The 16,086-nt window shown below is 34.2% G+C and overlaps 1 protein-coding gene across 1 annotated transcript in view; it reads right to left on the reverse strand.

Annotated features, from left to right (window-relative positions):
* Positions 1 to 16,086, reverse strand: part of ena (ENAH actin regulator enabled) — a 247,765-nt gene that overhangs the window by 146,421 nt on the left and 85,258 nt on the right. Inside the window, exon 4 of the mRNA XM_090400769.1 lies at positions 4,443 to 4,539. Coding sequence (XP_090256895.1) covers positions 4,443 to 4,539 — 97 coding nt within the window. The remainder of the gene's footprint in view (positions 1 to 4,442; positions 4,540 to 16,086) is intronic.

Below are 16,086 nucleotides of genomic sequence, written 5' to 3' on the forward strand. Positions count from 1 at the left end.
TATTGAATAGCTTCTCTCTTGGCACCTTGTCATATGCCTTTTCCAAATCGACAAAACTTAAATACAGATCTTTGTTATATTCCCATGCTTTCTCGACTATTTGTCGTAAAGTGAAGATCTGATCCTGACAGCCTCTATTTGGCCTGAATCCAGCTTGTTCTTCACCAAGCTTTTCTTCCACAATTCTTCTCAACCGTTTCTCAAGTATACTTGCATAGATCTTGCCAGGAACACTCAGTAGGGAAATACCTCTGTAATTCTCACATTCAGTTTTATTTCCCTTTTTATATATGGGTACTATGAGAGCTCTACTCCAATCATCGGGAATTCGTCCCTCTGTCCAGGCTTTCTGAACTATGCAGTGCAGCCACTGTAAGACTCTTATACCACCATACTTCAGCATTTCTGGTTGAATATCATCTACTCCTGCTGCCTTTCCACGTTTCAAGCCTTTGATGGCTTTTTCTACTTCAAGTATGGATATGTATTCCTGACTGCATGCCTGGTCAGTGTTTTTTATCACTGTGCTGTCATCACTGCTTGTTTCATTTAGCAGTTTTTCAAAGTAATTACTCCATACTTCAAGGATATCTTTTTCTCCGGTTTTCATTTCACCTTTATCATCTCTAATTCCTTTTACAGCACTCTTTCCTCCATTCCTAAGCTTCTTCAACAACCTCCAGAATATTTTGCCACCTTCTTGATATTTATTTTCTATATTCTTGCCAAAGTCCTCCCATGACTTTTGTTTAGCTAGTTTTACACACTGTTTAGCTTTCTTACATTTGTCTCTGTATTCTGTAAGAGTAAAAGCTGACTTATTTGCCAGGAACTTTTGATATGCTTTCTTCTTTTCCTTCACTGCCTCTTTAACTTCCTGTGTCCACCAGGGAGTTCTGATTTTTTTATCTTTGCACACAACCTCACCACATGCCTTTCTGGCAGAATCAATCAATGTTTCCTTCAGAGTTTGCCACTGAATCTCCAAGGTTTGATTCCTGTTCTCAAACTCTTTCATTTTCTTTTCAATAATATTTCTGTATTTTAGTCTACAGTTTACATCTGAGAGCTGCTCAACTTTTATTCGCTTTAAAACTTTCTTACATGTTATTCTTTTCAATATGAAATTCAATTTTATCCTGCTCAAGACTAAATAGTGATCACTTCCAATTTCAAATCCTCTGTACACTCTGGTGTCCTGCACCAGGGAGAAAACATCACTATCAACAATAACATAGTCAATGAGACTTTTCTTATTCCTAGCCTCTTCTCTCCATGTGAATTTGTGCACATTTTTATGTTGGAACATGGTGTTAGTAATAACCAGTCCATGTCCTGAGCAGAAATCCAACAGATATTTGCCATTATTATTAGCTTTGCTCTTTTCTCCAAATTTTCCCAAAATATTTTTGTATGTCTCACAATCATTTCCTACTCTACTATTTAGATCCCCAACAAGGACCAACTTTTCATTTTTCATTGTGTCAGTTGCTTTTTCTAAAGCCTCAAAAAATTCCTCCACTTCTACCTTAGTAGAACCTTCTGTGGGACCATAGGCACAAATAAGTCTCATTGTCCAGTTCCCCATTGTCATATTTGCCCAGATTACTCTACTTGAGACTGACTGCCATTCAAGAAGATTAGCCTCGTATTTTGTGTTGAATACTATGGCTACTCCTTCTTTTCCTTGATTGTTATTGCCTGAATATAACATTTTGTATTTATTGCTCAGAAAGATCTCACCAGTTTTGGTCTTTTTTGTTTCAGTCACCCCTATTATGTCGATCTGGTACTTATCTAATTCCTCAGCTAGCTCCATTTCTTTCCCATTCAGGCTTCTTACATTGATAGTACCGATCTTTAACTCTGGTGATGTTGAGTTGGGGTTTGTTTTCAGATTTGTTCCAGTAGCTGACTTTTCGCTGTTCGCCCTGGTTCCCTGGCGAAAACAACGGGGGCCTTGTTTAACCGGGCGACGCCCCAGCCGGCATGAAATTTTGTCATGTTGTACCATGACATGGGGTGCTTAAGGGTCAAAGCTGTATAACTGAGAGGAGACCTCCACATAGCCTTTAAAGGAATGCGGAGAATCGACCAGGGCTTCTGACCTAATGTCCAATCCTCACCTTCTCGTGGTGCACCCTGTTGGGTATCTACTTTGATACTGAACGAACGAGGATGGGCTGGCAATTTGGGATTTAGCCGACCAAATTGTATTCTTATTGGTTAAACCAAAATAAAATAAAAAATAAAAAATAAAAAAAAAAAAAGTAAAACCATAAAATAAATATTTAACCAAAACATGCACTTAATATATTTTTTTCACATCCAAATTTGGATACACATTTGGCATATTTATGTATTAGAGATATGGTCTTTTTTTTTACAATTTGTCAGAGAAAAAGAACAAAACAAGATTTATCATACCGGTAACACCAAAGTAAAAAAAAAGGTGTAATAAAACATATGATGTACTAAACAAAAGGTTGCACTTTTGCAAAGCATGCATCCAAAGCTCCATAAAAGTGGTTAAACTACGAGGGGAAATTTTACTACTTCTTGAAAAGGAACTACTGAAGTATGCAGAGAGAGATGAAAAAAAAAAAAAAAAAAAAAAAAAACTGATTTTCTAATCTGAAAAAAGATCAAAAATGAACATTTGCACATTTAAAATGGGAACTGGGGAGGGAATTAACTGATGAAACTGCAGCTAACAAATTCGTGGCATTTTGAAGAACTTGAATAAGATTATTTATAACACTTTTCTAGGTTCAAATTTTGATGAAACTGTCTTCTTGCAAAAGATAGATAGATAGATAGATATTAAAAAAAAAAAAAAAAAAAAAAAAAAAAAACATATAAACAGAGGCTGACAAGACACAAGGTCAACATATCATGTAATGCTGCTTGTTGGGATCAAATGCCTTGAGACTTCTTTATCAAAACTGAGATTTTCAGGTTATGTTGAAATTCTTGTAGGTTCTGATAAAGACCACATAATTCTAAGATGTTTTTTTTTTTAAATTTCATACTTCTCTACTAGTTTCATTTACCATGTTATACACACCTTTAGGAATTTATTGAATATCGGTTAAATGGCAAGATCAATACTATATCAGAGGTGGAATGGAATTAATGTGGGGAAAATAGCTTAATAACAAATGTATAATGGCATATACCAGCTGGAATTATCACATTTCAAGAATACTCCTTATCTATCATTCTGAGAATACAACAGCTCTGAAGAATATGATTAAATCTCAGTGACCAGTGATTTTTAACAGTAGTAATCAAAATATGTAAAAACCATGAATTATTTTACATCAGTGGCAGAGCAATAAATTGAAGAAGGCTCCCCTATTTGTTGATAATGCATCACTTCACAGCTTAGATATTCATTTTTCCCCATGATTCATAAGTAAAATTTTTGTTCCCCAAACAACCACCTCACTGATTTAACCACAATGGATCAGCATGTCATCACAAACATGAAGAAAGAGTATCATAAACTCATGTTTCAGAACTATTGTGAATGGCAATACCAGAAAGAAAAGCGGACAATGAAAAAAATTGTGGAAAAGTAAAACTTTGAGCCAGAAATCACTGCATTGGTATGGAGATAGTTGTCATCTCCAAGATGTTTGGTTCAAACACCAAATTTGAAAAGAGCACATTCTGTCACATTCTGAAGCAAAGTCTTGAGATGACATAAGATGTCGCCTTGTCCAGTTTCATTACAAAGCCCTCCTTAAAGAGCAAATCCATGAAACCAAAGATATTACATTGGAATCCACAAACACTTTAAACATATATAGAGAGAGAGACCACAATTTCACAATGCAAAAGCTGAAGCAAACTGTTGAGGATCACAAACAGTCGTTATCTTCATATGACTAATTTTTTAAGAAAAAAGTGGCTCATTTCTCAACACCTTTAGAAAGATATCAAGAATCTATCACACACATCTAAAAAAATATTTTTACTGTTTGTCACATGAAAATAATCAAGAAACTTCATCCAATAAAACTTTCTCTTATAAGATACATCCCTCACCTGTCTCATTGGTATAACACTGTTCAAGTTAATAAACTGCGATTCTATATATGGGTTTGTTTTGTTTTAGAACAGGTTTACAATGAAAACTTACTTTTGTTAAAATTTTTATTTTTTAAATCTAAGTGTTATTTACAGCTGTATTTAGTTAATATATTTTCTTGATTTTCTTCATTAGAACACATCTCTCTCTATTTACACTCACACACAATGTATCTAAGTAGACATCCAACCACTACATGAAAATGCATATTTCTTATATTTGTACTTGACATTCCAGTCAAAACTTATACAAGTTCCATGTTTTGTGAAAATGTGACCTATAGGAGTTTAAGAAGACTATTATTATTATTTTTTTTTTTTCATTATCTGAAGTAAATTTTGCTAACCTTCTATATTCAACATAATCCTCCTGTCCTCCACCACCAATTGTCTGGTACACTGGTTGATGCTGAGGCTGAGCAGGTGGCCGTAACACTGAAGCATCTAACAAAATACATAAAAATAAATCAAAATTATTTTTAACATATTCCAAAAACAGTAAAAAAAAAAAAAATGACTTATTTAAATAGCCAGACAAATTATATTTCCAGTTGGAATTTCAAGCATAAAAAATCTCAGAGACTAGCACGTAAGATATAGAATATTTTGTTTAAAAGATAAATCCCCAATTTACAACATATGTGAATTACAACCACTCATACCTATGACAGCAATATGATAACATGTTCACCAAATATTACCTTACTCCATGTGTTAAGGCTTAAGTGCTGGGAGGACATCATGTTGAAGGTTTAATGGAATATTCACATTACTAGAAAAGGATGAACAACTAATTTTAATGCTTCCAATATTTCATCTCAGTCACTGAAACATCTTCAGGGATTACAAATAACTCTTGTAACACACACACACACAAAGACAACAAGACACTGAATGAAACACATAGGTGACTCTGAAGATATATCTAGGTGGTACGTCCTCTGTGGACATTTGTAGGTGGCCTAGGATGTAAAGTGGGACCTCTGACAATTATTGTTTCCAAACTCTTGGTAAATTTTATGCATCAGTATTTAAATTTAGTTGATTTCTGAGTGCCACCACAGATTGTAAAAACAGTCTTTCCTTTTTGAATTTATTATGGTGGAGCATGGTGTTTTCTCCAGGAGATCCTGTGGGTTGTATCCAATACATGGTCTGAAAGGTCAGATTGACTACAGTCATGATTGCAGATGTATGATTTGTGTTCGTCTAAACAAATGGTCGCTGATCTACCTGTCTGTCCAAAGTAAGCCAGCTGCAAGAGGGTACTTTATATATTCCAGGCACTGAGAGAGAGGGGAGGGAGCTGATATCTGGTAGAACGGCTAAGGGTAGCAAGTTTCCAGTGGGACTTAAAAGCTGTGTAGAGGTTGTACTTTTTTAAAAAGACCTGGCTATTTTTCTAATGGCTATTGTTTCTATTTTTTCATCACCATCCCCTACATCCCCCACAGATGTAGGAGATGGTGATGGAATTTCTAAAATCGTTCTGAAGCAATGGCTGAGGAACTGGTTATTTTTTTAATTCTGTAATCATTGTAGCCATTGGAAAGGAAAGTGTTGTTTATGTGGTTGAGTTTGGTTGAGAGAGAAATTCCACTGGAACAAAGATTATGGGGTCCAATGGTTAGAGTTTTAATAATGCCATATTGTTGAGTGGTGGTGGATAAGTTTGTGAATGTATCTGCCTATGTGAGTGGGTTTTCTACACCCTCTGTCCAAAAGAAAACCAAACTTTTCGAAAATTTAACAAACTAGTGGAACCACCTGTTGTATCTTTCTGTTGTCGAAAGCGGCAACCTTCATTAGTGTTGTGTCAACTGTTCATGACATTTGTTTCATTACAAGCAGAGTTATAGTGCCAAGAGTGACAGTGTGTTTTGACCAACGGTTGGAAAATGAGTTTCAAACAGAGAGCTGCACCTGACTTTTGTGTTAAACTTGGTAAAAGTTTAACCGAAACGCATCAAATGCTTCAAAAAGCATATAGTGGTCGTGAGACGTTTGTGGACAACGAAAAGCCAGGCCATCCAAAAACTGGGCTGAGCAAAGTTAACATACAAAAGTGTGCGATTTCATCAAAGAAAACCCGAAATCGTATGACTCGTTTTTCAAAATATACCATGTAAAAAGAGGGGTAGGGGGAACCCATAGCAGTTCCCTCTGTTTGTGAATTTTGTTCTTCCAAGAAAAATAACCAGAATTGATGGTAAAGGAAAAGAGATCTAAGATATCAGAAGGGAAAACGTTTTTTAAGAGTGTTAAGGTGTCATTTAAGGGAATATTGGTTAAACAGAGTAACATCAAAGCTTACCAATATATCTGTATTATTTAAAGTTAGATTTTCAATCAAAGTTATCAAATAGGTAGTTTTTTTTTTTATATAGGATGTGGTAGGTCCAGTGAGGAGGAGGGGAGAGGGAGAGAGTTAGCCAGCTGTTTTGACAAACCTGTAGCATGGAGCATCAGTCAGAAAAGATACCGAATTAAATAAATACAGATGCATAAAACTTCCCAAAATTTGGGAAACAATAATTGTCAGGTCCACATTACATCCTAGGCCACCTACAAACACCCAAAGAGGGCACACCACCTAGATAGGACTTCCCCCACATGTTTCATTTAGTATTGTGTTGTTTTTCATTTTCAAATTTGAAAAGGTCTGCACATGGTGGTGACAGAGGACTGCCCATGGCTAGCCCTTCTAAGGTATACCAACAATTAGAAGGCCTAGCCATGGGCAGCCCTCTGTCACCACCATGTGCAGACCTCTTCATGGAGAAATTTGAAAATGAAATCTTCACCAACATTACTCCTAAACCTTCAATATGGTGGAGATATGTGGATGATATCTTCATCATATGGCAGGACAACATGGAAAACCTATATATGTTTGTCAATAGAATCAACTCAATCCACAATAAAATCAAATTTACTCTAGAAGTAGAAAACAACAAACAATTACACTTCTTGGACATACTTAAAAGACAAGGTAACAATTTCAAACTGTCCATTTACAAAAAACCTACGGACACTGGACAATATCTACATTACTCTTCAAACCATCACAGGTCACATAAACAGAGCATCATCCACATGTTGAGAAATTGAGCCAGAAACTTTATCTCCGATAATGAAGTTCAGACAGAACTGTCCCAAATCGCTATAACACTATCGCAAAATGGTTACCCTAGAAACATCATCAACAAATTTCTATACAAAGATAACCAACAAGAAAGAACAGTCTCCCAGCAAATTTCAACAGCAGTCATCCCCTGTATGGGTTCAATTTCCACCAAAATTGCGAGATTGTTAAAAGCCATAACATGAGGGTTGTATTTAAACCAACTACTAGCATCAGACAGGTTCTAAGATCTCCTAAGGACAGTGTTCCATTTTATAAATATCCAGGTGTGTATAATATTCCATGCACGTGCGGTCTTTCCTACATTGGACAAACTTCGAGAAGCCTGGAAATAAGACAGAAAGAACATGTTGGCGATGTAAATCACAACAGAATGATCACCTCCGGTTTAGCACATCACTTTTCAACTTCGAACCACACTATAGACTGGGATAACAGCTCTATGCCCTACGTAGACGATGATTACAGACATCAATTATTCAAAGCGGGAGCAGTAGTGCTACGTACAGGCAGCAACCTAAACAGAAATCAAGGGGCCATACTAAACGATACTTGGAAAAATCTATTTAATTCTCTCATTTCAACAGAACTACACTATGCGAATAATCATGTTACGTGCTTGCATGATACTCAGTAGAAATTCATAATTCATACAGACATGTCACGCGAACATGTTATCTTAGCTACCTAACAGGTACTAATATTGTTTGTATTCTTAAACCTTTTTTGCATTTATCATTTTTTTGTACTGTGCAAGCCTCGAGAAAGCTAGTCAGTTACTAGTGAAACCGGTAGGCAATATTGTACGAACATACATACGAATTAAAAATCAATGGTCAGTTTATCAATAAGTGTTATTATATTTTTTAACATTTTACGACCAAAAATATGCATAATTTAAATCAAATTCTTTTTTAATATCTTCATTTTAAATGATTTGATTCTGCAATTGATGCAATACACTTTGATTTGATTTTTCAATGATGATTTTTCTCACAAACCATATATGTCGTTTCTTGTTTTTGATGAATGTTTTATTTCTAATTCAGCTTCATATATTAAATATATGAGATTCATATATTAAAACTGGTTTGAACATCATCTCATAGTGTGCTAATATTTTTGCCAATTTTTCTTTTACTACATAAAAATGTATTCATCATACTAACTTTGATTATTCTATTTTCTATTTCCATCTTAGCTAAAATTTTTGCTTAAATTGCTGAAATATTTTATTGGTTCCACAAATTCTCCATTCAGAAACAGCTGATATTCTTCATTTTACTGCATACTTTCACAGTTTGTTTTTTCATTGTTAATTTTTATTCATTTCACCTGCACTAAGAGCTGAGATAAATATTTCCAATCTTGATATGTTTAATGCCACTGTCCTTCATAATATAATATTCATTCAGATGAATGATCTGCCATTATCAATAATAGTAACCTCCAATATACTACATTATATTATGTGTCCCATCTACACCACATAATTGTGTTTTGAATAGTTGTTCTCTTAGATCATGTTTCAAAATTATTTGAAAGACAATCATAGTTGTTGTACATTCAACTTGTGTTATTCAACTTGTGTTATTATACTTGAATCAATTTTCCTATTTAAACTTTTATCTTCAAAGTTCAGCCATGTACCCTCAAGGAGTGTACAGGATATGATAGTACTACATGAAAAATTTGCATCATTACTAACTTCCTATCTACAATTTTCCTCTAAATCAGCCTGTTACTTATCAAAAGTACAACATTATCAGATCCTATATTTCTATCGTCTAAAGCACTTTGTACCATATCAATCCACCTATATCTTGGTCTTCCTCTCGGTCGTTTTCCTGCCAACCTGGCAGAGAACACTTGTTTTGCTAATCTTTCCTTGCCCATTCTGTTTACGTGACCATACCACCTGAGGTTAGCTCTGCTAACGCATTCTTGGATGCTGACAATGTCAAGTTCTTTCCTAATATCCTTGTTTTTAATATGATATTACCATTGATGCCATCTGTTCACGCCTCTAATCTTTCTCAGGACTCTCATATCTGTGCTCTCTAGTCTTTGGTCAAGTGTTTTACTTCTGACGCAGCTCTCAGATCCATAAGTTAAAACTGGTTTGAACACTGTCTTGTATACAGCTAATTTAGTGTTCCGACTAATTTCTCACTTATTCCATATGAATTTATTCAATTGATTTCCTACCATACCAGCTTTGTTGATTCTATTGTCTATTTCCCTACTTAATTTACCATCTTCACTAAAAATCGTGCCTAAGTAACTGAAATGTTTTACTTGTTCCACAGGTTCTCCATTGAAAACGCAGTTCACATTTTCAACGATTCTGCCTATTTTCATTGTTTTTGTCTTTTTATTGCTTACCTTCATACCATATCTATTACAACAGTCATTCAACTTAGTCAGGGAATCTTGCAGACTTGTAGCGAATTTATTTAGAAGTATAACATCATCCGCATAAAGCAAAGAGCCGACATTAACATCTCCAATTTTGACATCAGATTTAATACCGCTTTCCTTCATAATGTGATCCATATAGATAATGATAACAGTGGGGATAATGTACATCCTTGTCTCACACCAGATTTAACAATAAATCATCTTTCTGTACTTCCTTCAATTCTAACTGCTGACTTACAACAAATAAAGACTAAGTATTGCTTGATATAATGCCCCATTGACACCATATAACTGTAGCGTATTGAATAGCTTTTCTCTTGGCACCATGTCATATGCCTTTTCCAGATCGACAAAACTTAAATACAGATTTTTGTTATATTCCCATGCTTTCTCGACTATTTGTCGTAAAGTGAAGATCTGATTCTGACAGCCTCTATTTGGCCTGAATCCAGCTTGTGCTTCACCAAGTTTTACTTCCACAATTCTTCTCAACCTTTTATCAAGTATACTTGCATAGATCTTGCCAAGAACACTCAGTAGGGAAATACCTCTTAATTCTCACATTTAGTTTAATTTCCATTTTTATATATGGGTACTATTAGAGCTCCGCTCCAATCATCGGGAATTCGTCCTTGTGTCCAGGCTTTCTGAACTATGCAGTGCAGCCACTGTAAGACTCTAATATCAACATACTTCAGCATTTCTGGTCAAATATCATCTACTCCATCTGCCTTTCCACATTTCAAGCATTTGATAGCTTTTTCTACTTCAAGTATGGATATGTATTCCAGACTGTATGCCTGTTGAGTGTTTTTTTACCACGGTGCAATCACTGCTTGTTTCATTTAGCAATTTTTCAAAGTAATTACTCCATACTTCAATGATATCTTTTCCTCCTGTTTTCATGTCACCTTTATGATCTCTAACTTCTTTTACAGCACTCTTTCCTCCATTTCTAAGCTTCTTCAACAACCTCAGAATATCTTGCCACCTTCTTGATATTTATTTTATAAATATCAAGAAGAATAAATATCAAGAAATATCATAAATATCAATGCCAAAGTCCTCCCATGATTTTTGTTTAATTAGTTTTACACAGTGTTTAGCTTTTTTACATTTGTCTCTTATTCTCTAAGATCACAAGCTGACTTATTTGCCAATAACTTTTGATATGCTTTCTTCTTTTCCTTCACTGCCTCTTTAACTTCCTGTGTCTACCATGGAGTTCTGATTTTTCTATCCTTGCAGACAACCTCACCACATGCCTCTCTGGCCAAATCAATCACTGTTTTCTTCAAGGCTTGCCACTGAATCTCCAAGATTTGATTCCTGTTCTCAAACTCTTTCATTTTTTCTTCAATAAGCTTTGTGAATTTTAGTCTACAGTTCACATCTGAGAGCTGTTTTATTCGCTTTAAAACTTTCTTGCATGTTATTCTTTTCAATATGAAATTCGATTTTATCCTGCTCAAGACTAAATAGTGATCACTTCCAATTTCAAATCCTCTGTACACTCTGGTGTCCTGCATCAGGGAGAAAACATCACTATCAACAATATCATAGTCAATGAGACCTTTCTTATTCCTTGCCTCTTCTCCACATGTGAATTTGTGCACATTTTTATGTTGGAACATGGTGTTAGTAATAAATTTATTAGCAGAAATCCAACAAGTATTTGCATTTTTTATTAGCTTTGCTCTTTTCTCCAAATTTTCCCAAAATATTTTTGTATGTCTGACAATCATTTCCTACTCTGCTATTTAGATCCCCAACAAGGACCAACTTTTCCTTTTTCATTGTGTCAGTTGCTTTTTCTAAAGCCTCAAAAAATTCCTCCACTTCTACCTTAGTAGAACCTTCTGTTGGACCATAGGCACAAATAAGTCTCATTGTCCAGTTCCCTATTCTGATATTTGCCCACATCACTCTACTTGAGATTGTCTGCCATTCAAGAAGATCAGCCTCGTATTTTGTGTTGAATACTATGGCTACTCCTTCCTTTCCTTGATTGTCATTGCCTGAATATAACATTTTGTATTTATTGCTCAGAAAGATCTCACCAGTTTTTGTCTTTTTTGTTTCAGTCACCTGTATTATGTCGATCTGGTACTTATCTAATTCTTCAGCTAGCTCCATTTCTTTGTCATTTAGGCTTCTTTTGATAGTATCGATCTTTAACTCTAGTGATGTTGAGTTTGGGTGTGTTTTCAGATTTGTTCCAGTAGCTGACTTTTCGCTGTTCACCCTAGTTCCCTGGCGAAAACAATAGGGGCCTTGTTTAACCTGGCAACATCCCAGCTGGTATGAAATTCTGTCATGTTGTACCATCATTTTGTATTTTGGTTTAATCAATAAGAATACAATTTTGTCGGCTAAATTCCAAATTGCCAGCCCATCCTCGTTCGTTCAGTATCCAGGTAGATACCAAACAGGGTGCACCACGAGAAGGTGAGGATTGGACATTAGGTCAGAAGCCCTGGTCGGTTCTCCGCATTCCTTTGAAGGCTATGTGGAGGTCTCCTCTCAGTTATATAGCTTTGACCCTTAAGCACCCCCAGAAGTATTTTATTATTATCAAATACCTCCATGAGGTCAAGGACTCATCAAAAGAAGCCAATTTAGCGCTGTTTATTTAATTATTGTGGAAATCTCACAAAATTCTATTTCATAACATTACACAAAACCTGAACATTTAAAAAAAAAAAAAAAAAAAAAAAAAAAAGAATATTTATTAAAATATAGAGATTAAGATACTTATATATGTAGAAAGATATTAAACATTTTGAATCAAAAAAGGAAGAACTGCAGGGAGAGGGCGGGGATTGAAAAGAAATTTGCCCAAAATTTTCAAAGTTCTGAATTTTTCTAATTCTGCCAGGGCATTATTTCAATTTCATAATTTTTCCTTTACCACAATGTTTAATATCTCTGTAATGGGTAGTGCCTCTGTTCCCCTGACTCTCTCACCTGGAAATGTCACAAATTTTCAATTTGTGTGATGCCGATGTTTTTCTTTATCATACTAAATCTGGATCAATTTGTTCAAAAGAATCCATCTAACAGTGATTCTTTCAAAAGAGTCCATTTCATCCATTCAAAAGAGTCAGCAAGTGAAATAAATAAAAATGCTATTTTAAAGTCTATTTTAATATACTATTTCTCAACATAATCTTTCAGTATGTTTTCTCCATCACAAATTTGTCACACCCATCATATTTTTGGAACCATTTCCACACCTCTGTTTTCACATGTCTGTCAATTTCAAAATAATACTTATGAAATGTGTCTTCAGTTTAGGAAATAACCAGAAGTCTGATGAAGCATTGGATAACATTTCACAACTTCAAATCTGATAGCCAATGAGGTGAAAAGGATGGCAATAAATTAGCAAAATATGCAAAGACCTTGAGAAAGTTGAAATAATTCAAAAGGGACAGCTTTTGCAACATAACAATGTAAGGTTGCAAACATTTATGTTCATTATAACAGCTAGCAAAGGGATCAGATTTAAATTTGTGAAACATTCTACCTGCAGTCAAACAATTTCTGTTTGAATGTCTGGTTATTTCTAAACTAAAGATATATCTCGAAGGCATCCATTCCGAGAATGACAAACAAGTCAAAGCAGAAGTAAGAAAATTTATACAAACCACCTTTTACTATGATAGGTTTGAAAAATTTGTTATGTAGTGTAAAAAATATATTGAAAGAGAAGCAAGAAGGATTACATTGAAAAATAATGTACAAATACAAAAATAAAGTGGACTTTGCATTTTTATTTATTTATTTTTTTGATCCAACATTTCTTTCAGAATACCTCCTTCTAATTTGCAATATGACCTGCTATCAAATAATCAAAAAGATACCTGAGTAACAAAGATATACAAGAATGATATTAATACAAACTTTAATGTAATATAAATGCAGGTCACATGATTTAATGAAAATTATTTCATGTCTGTTCACAACTTCTTTTCACAACAGATCATTTTGTAAATTTTCTACCAGCATGCTTTATACAATGCTGCATCTTTGGAATGTAGCAGTAAACAAAGTACAAAGCCTTTGCATTCCCATATTGCAAATTCAAGTATTCATACATTTGAAGAGCTTTCTGAGATTTCCTTCCCTGCATCATAAACATTGTTTCTATTACTGCAAAATGCCATGCTTATTATATTTCAAATAATGCATTAGTACCTGCTTTGTTTTGCTCCAATTTCTTTTTTATTACATACATATATATATATATATATTAACCCCATGGGGGGGGGGGAGTTTTATAATAACACACATGTATCAAACCCATACACACATACTTAATAGGTTTTGCAACCTATAGGTTGCAAAACATTCTGCAGTTAACACATGCAGCTAAGTTCATTTTTTTTTGTAGATACCTTGCCTATAAAATGTTGGAAACTTATGAAACATTAAGATAGTACCATGAGTCAAGGATTAAGCTAGAAGAAACCTTGCTCTGATCAATTTATTTATTTTTTTAATTCACCTTCATTTTCCAAATAAAGGTGCATCATTATGCAATGAAAATTATCATCTATCAACCATAATTCTTGCAAGCATTTGAATTTCAATTGATACATCTGCCTTAATAACATATAGTAAGGCAGATCTATAAGTATATCTGGTAAGTAATTGATAAGTATATCTGCCTTAATAGCAAAATTATCTGCCAACAAGCTGTTCCTAAAAGTATTTATTTTAACATTTACTCACTGAACACATTCATTATGACAAAAAAAAAAAAAGAAAAGAAAAGAAAAGAAAAAAAATAAAAGAAAAAACGCCAGCGATTCAAGAATTTCCACACTTTCTCTTGGAAATGAGACAATCTTAATGATCGATTTCTTGATACGTACCTCATGGATTACAGAGGATACTATATTGTCATCTGCTCTGTCTTTCCATATTTCAAGCTTCCAATGGCTTTTTCTACTTCTAATATTGCTATATATACTTCTGAATGCAATCATTTTGAATATTTTATACTAGTGTTCTACCATTACTTGTTTTATTAATTTTCAATGTGAGTGGTCGGTGTAATTTAGCACTTGTGTAAAATTGGTCATTTTTATCTGTTTTATTGTGCATTTTTTCATAGAAAATTAGAGTTTTATAGTATATGAGGGTAGATTTTCATGTTTTTAGAGTATGTAGTGTCTGAATAACATATTTTTATTGTAATATTTTAATATTAATTTAAATTTTAATTTAATATTTTAAAACGCAGAGAAATGAAATGCTAACAAAAACAGCCAAGTCTTGAACAAGAACGTTTTTTCCCCACTAAAGAGATATTAAAGAGGATATTGAAAATAATTTAACCTCCAAAATCACTAGGCTAAAGCAAATTATTAGACAGATGATGAGGGAACTACAGAAATTCAAGTACCATTCAGAGGAACACAGGAAGAATAAAAAAAGTTCAGCAGCAAAATGGAAAAAAAGCACGGAATCAGGTAAGTTAGTGCATAACAACAAAAATGTGGTAAGCAAAGTTGATTATAAAAAAAAGGATGTTATTTGGCATGGTAAATGTCATAAAACATGTCATTGATGAGAATGTTATAATGTCAGGTTTCCCCGATGCAAATAAAAAATATAATGCAAGCAATTCAGAAACAGAAAAGTAAATGAGATCGTAATTGTAGTAGGCACTAACAACTTAACTAGTGATAAGTTCAGTATGACAGAGGACATGAAAGGGTTGTTGGAAGAGGCAAGAGTGAGAAAGCAAAAATAGTCAGTATGTTACCTTGATATGATAAAAATGAATCGAGAAGAAGGGCTATAATGACATATGATTCCATGTGTAGAAGGAATGGATGCGAGTTTTTGGATGTGTGGAGTGAATCTGGGGGAAGAAAGACTGGATTTGTATAAGATGGACGGACTACATTTGGCATCAGGAGTAGAAGAATTATTAATTGATATAAGATCTAACACAGAGAGTCAGGGAAACTGAATCTGATGGAAGGAATTGTGAGAATGTGTGTATGTGTAAGAGCGACAATGTTAAGTAACTATGTTAATGATGGGAATGGTTGTTATTATTATGGAAATGATTATGAAGAGAGAATGATTCTGTGTTCATCTGGTTCAGACTATCAAGCATGTGTAATGTCTGCATAAGTAAAGAACCAGATAAGAACAGAGATCTGCAAGTTGTTGAACTGTGTCATGTCATGCAGATCACAGACATATGTATGCAAAAGACCATGTAGGTAATTCATTATGTCTGTATATATGAATGCCAGGAGTATTAGAAAAAGTAGTAGAATTTGTTGCTTTAATTAATATACTGAGACCTCATTTGTAGGCATTAGTGACACTTGGCTATCAGAAGCAGACGTACTAACAAATGTAGTACGTCTGCTTCTGATGCACTCGGTACAAGTGAACAA

The sequence above is a fragment of the Typopeltis vanoorti genome, chromosome 11, assembly GCF_054136105.1.
Source record: "Typopeltis vanoorti isolate ZY-2024b chromosome 11, IOZ_Tvanoo_1.0, whole genome shotgun sequence".
Lineage (NCBI taxonomy): Eukaryota > Metazoa > Arthropoda > Arachnida > Uropygi > Thelyphonidae > Typopeltis > Typopeltis vanoorti.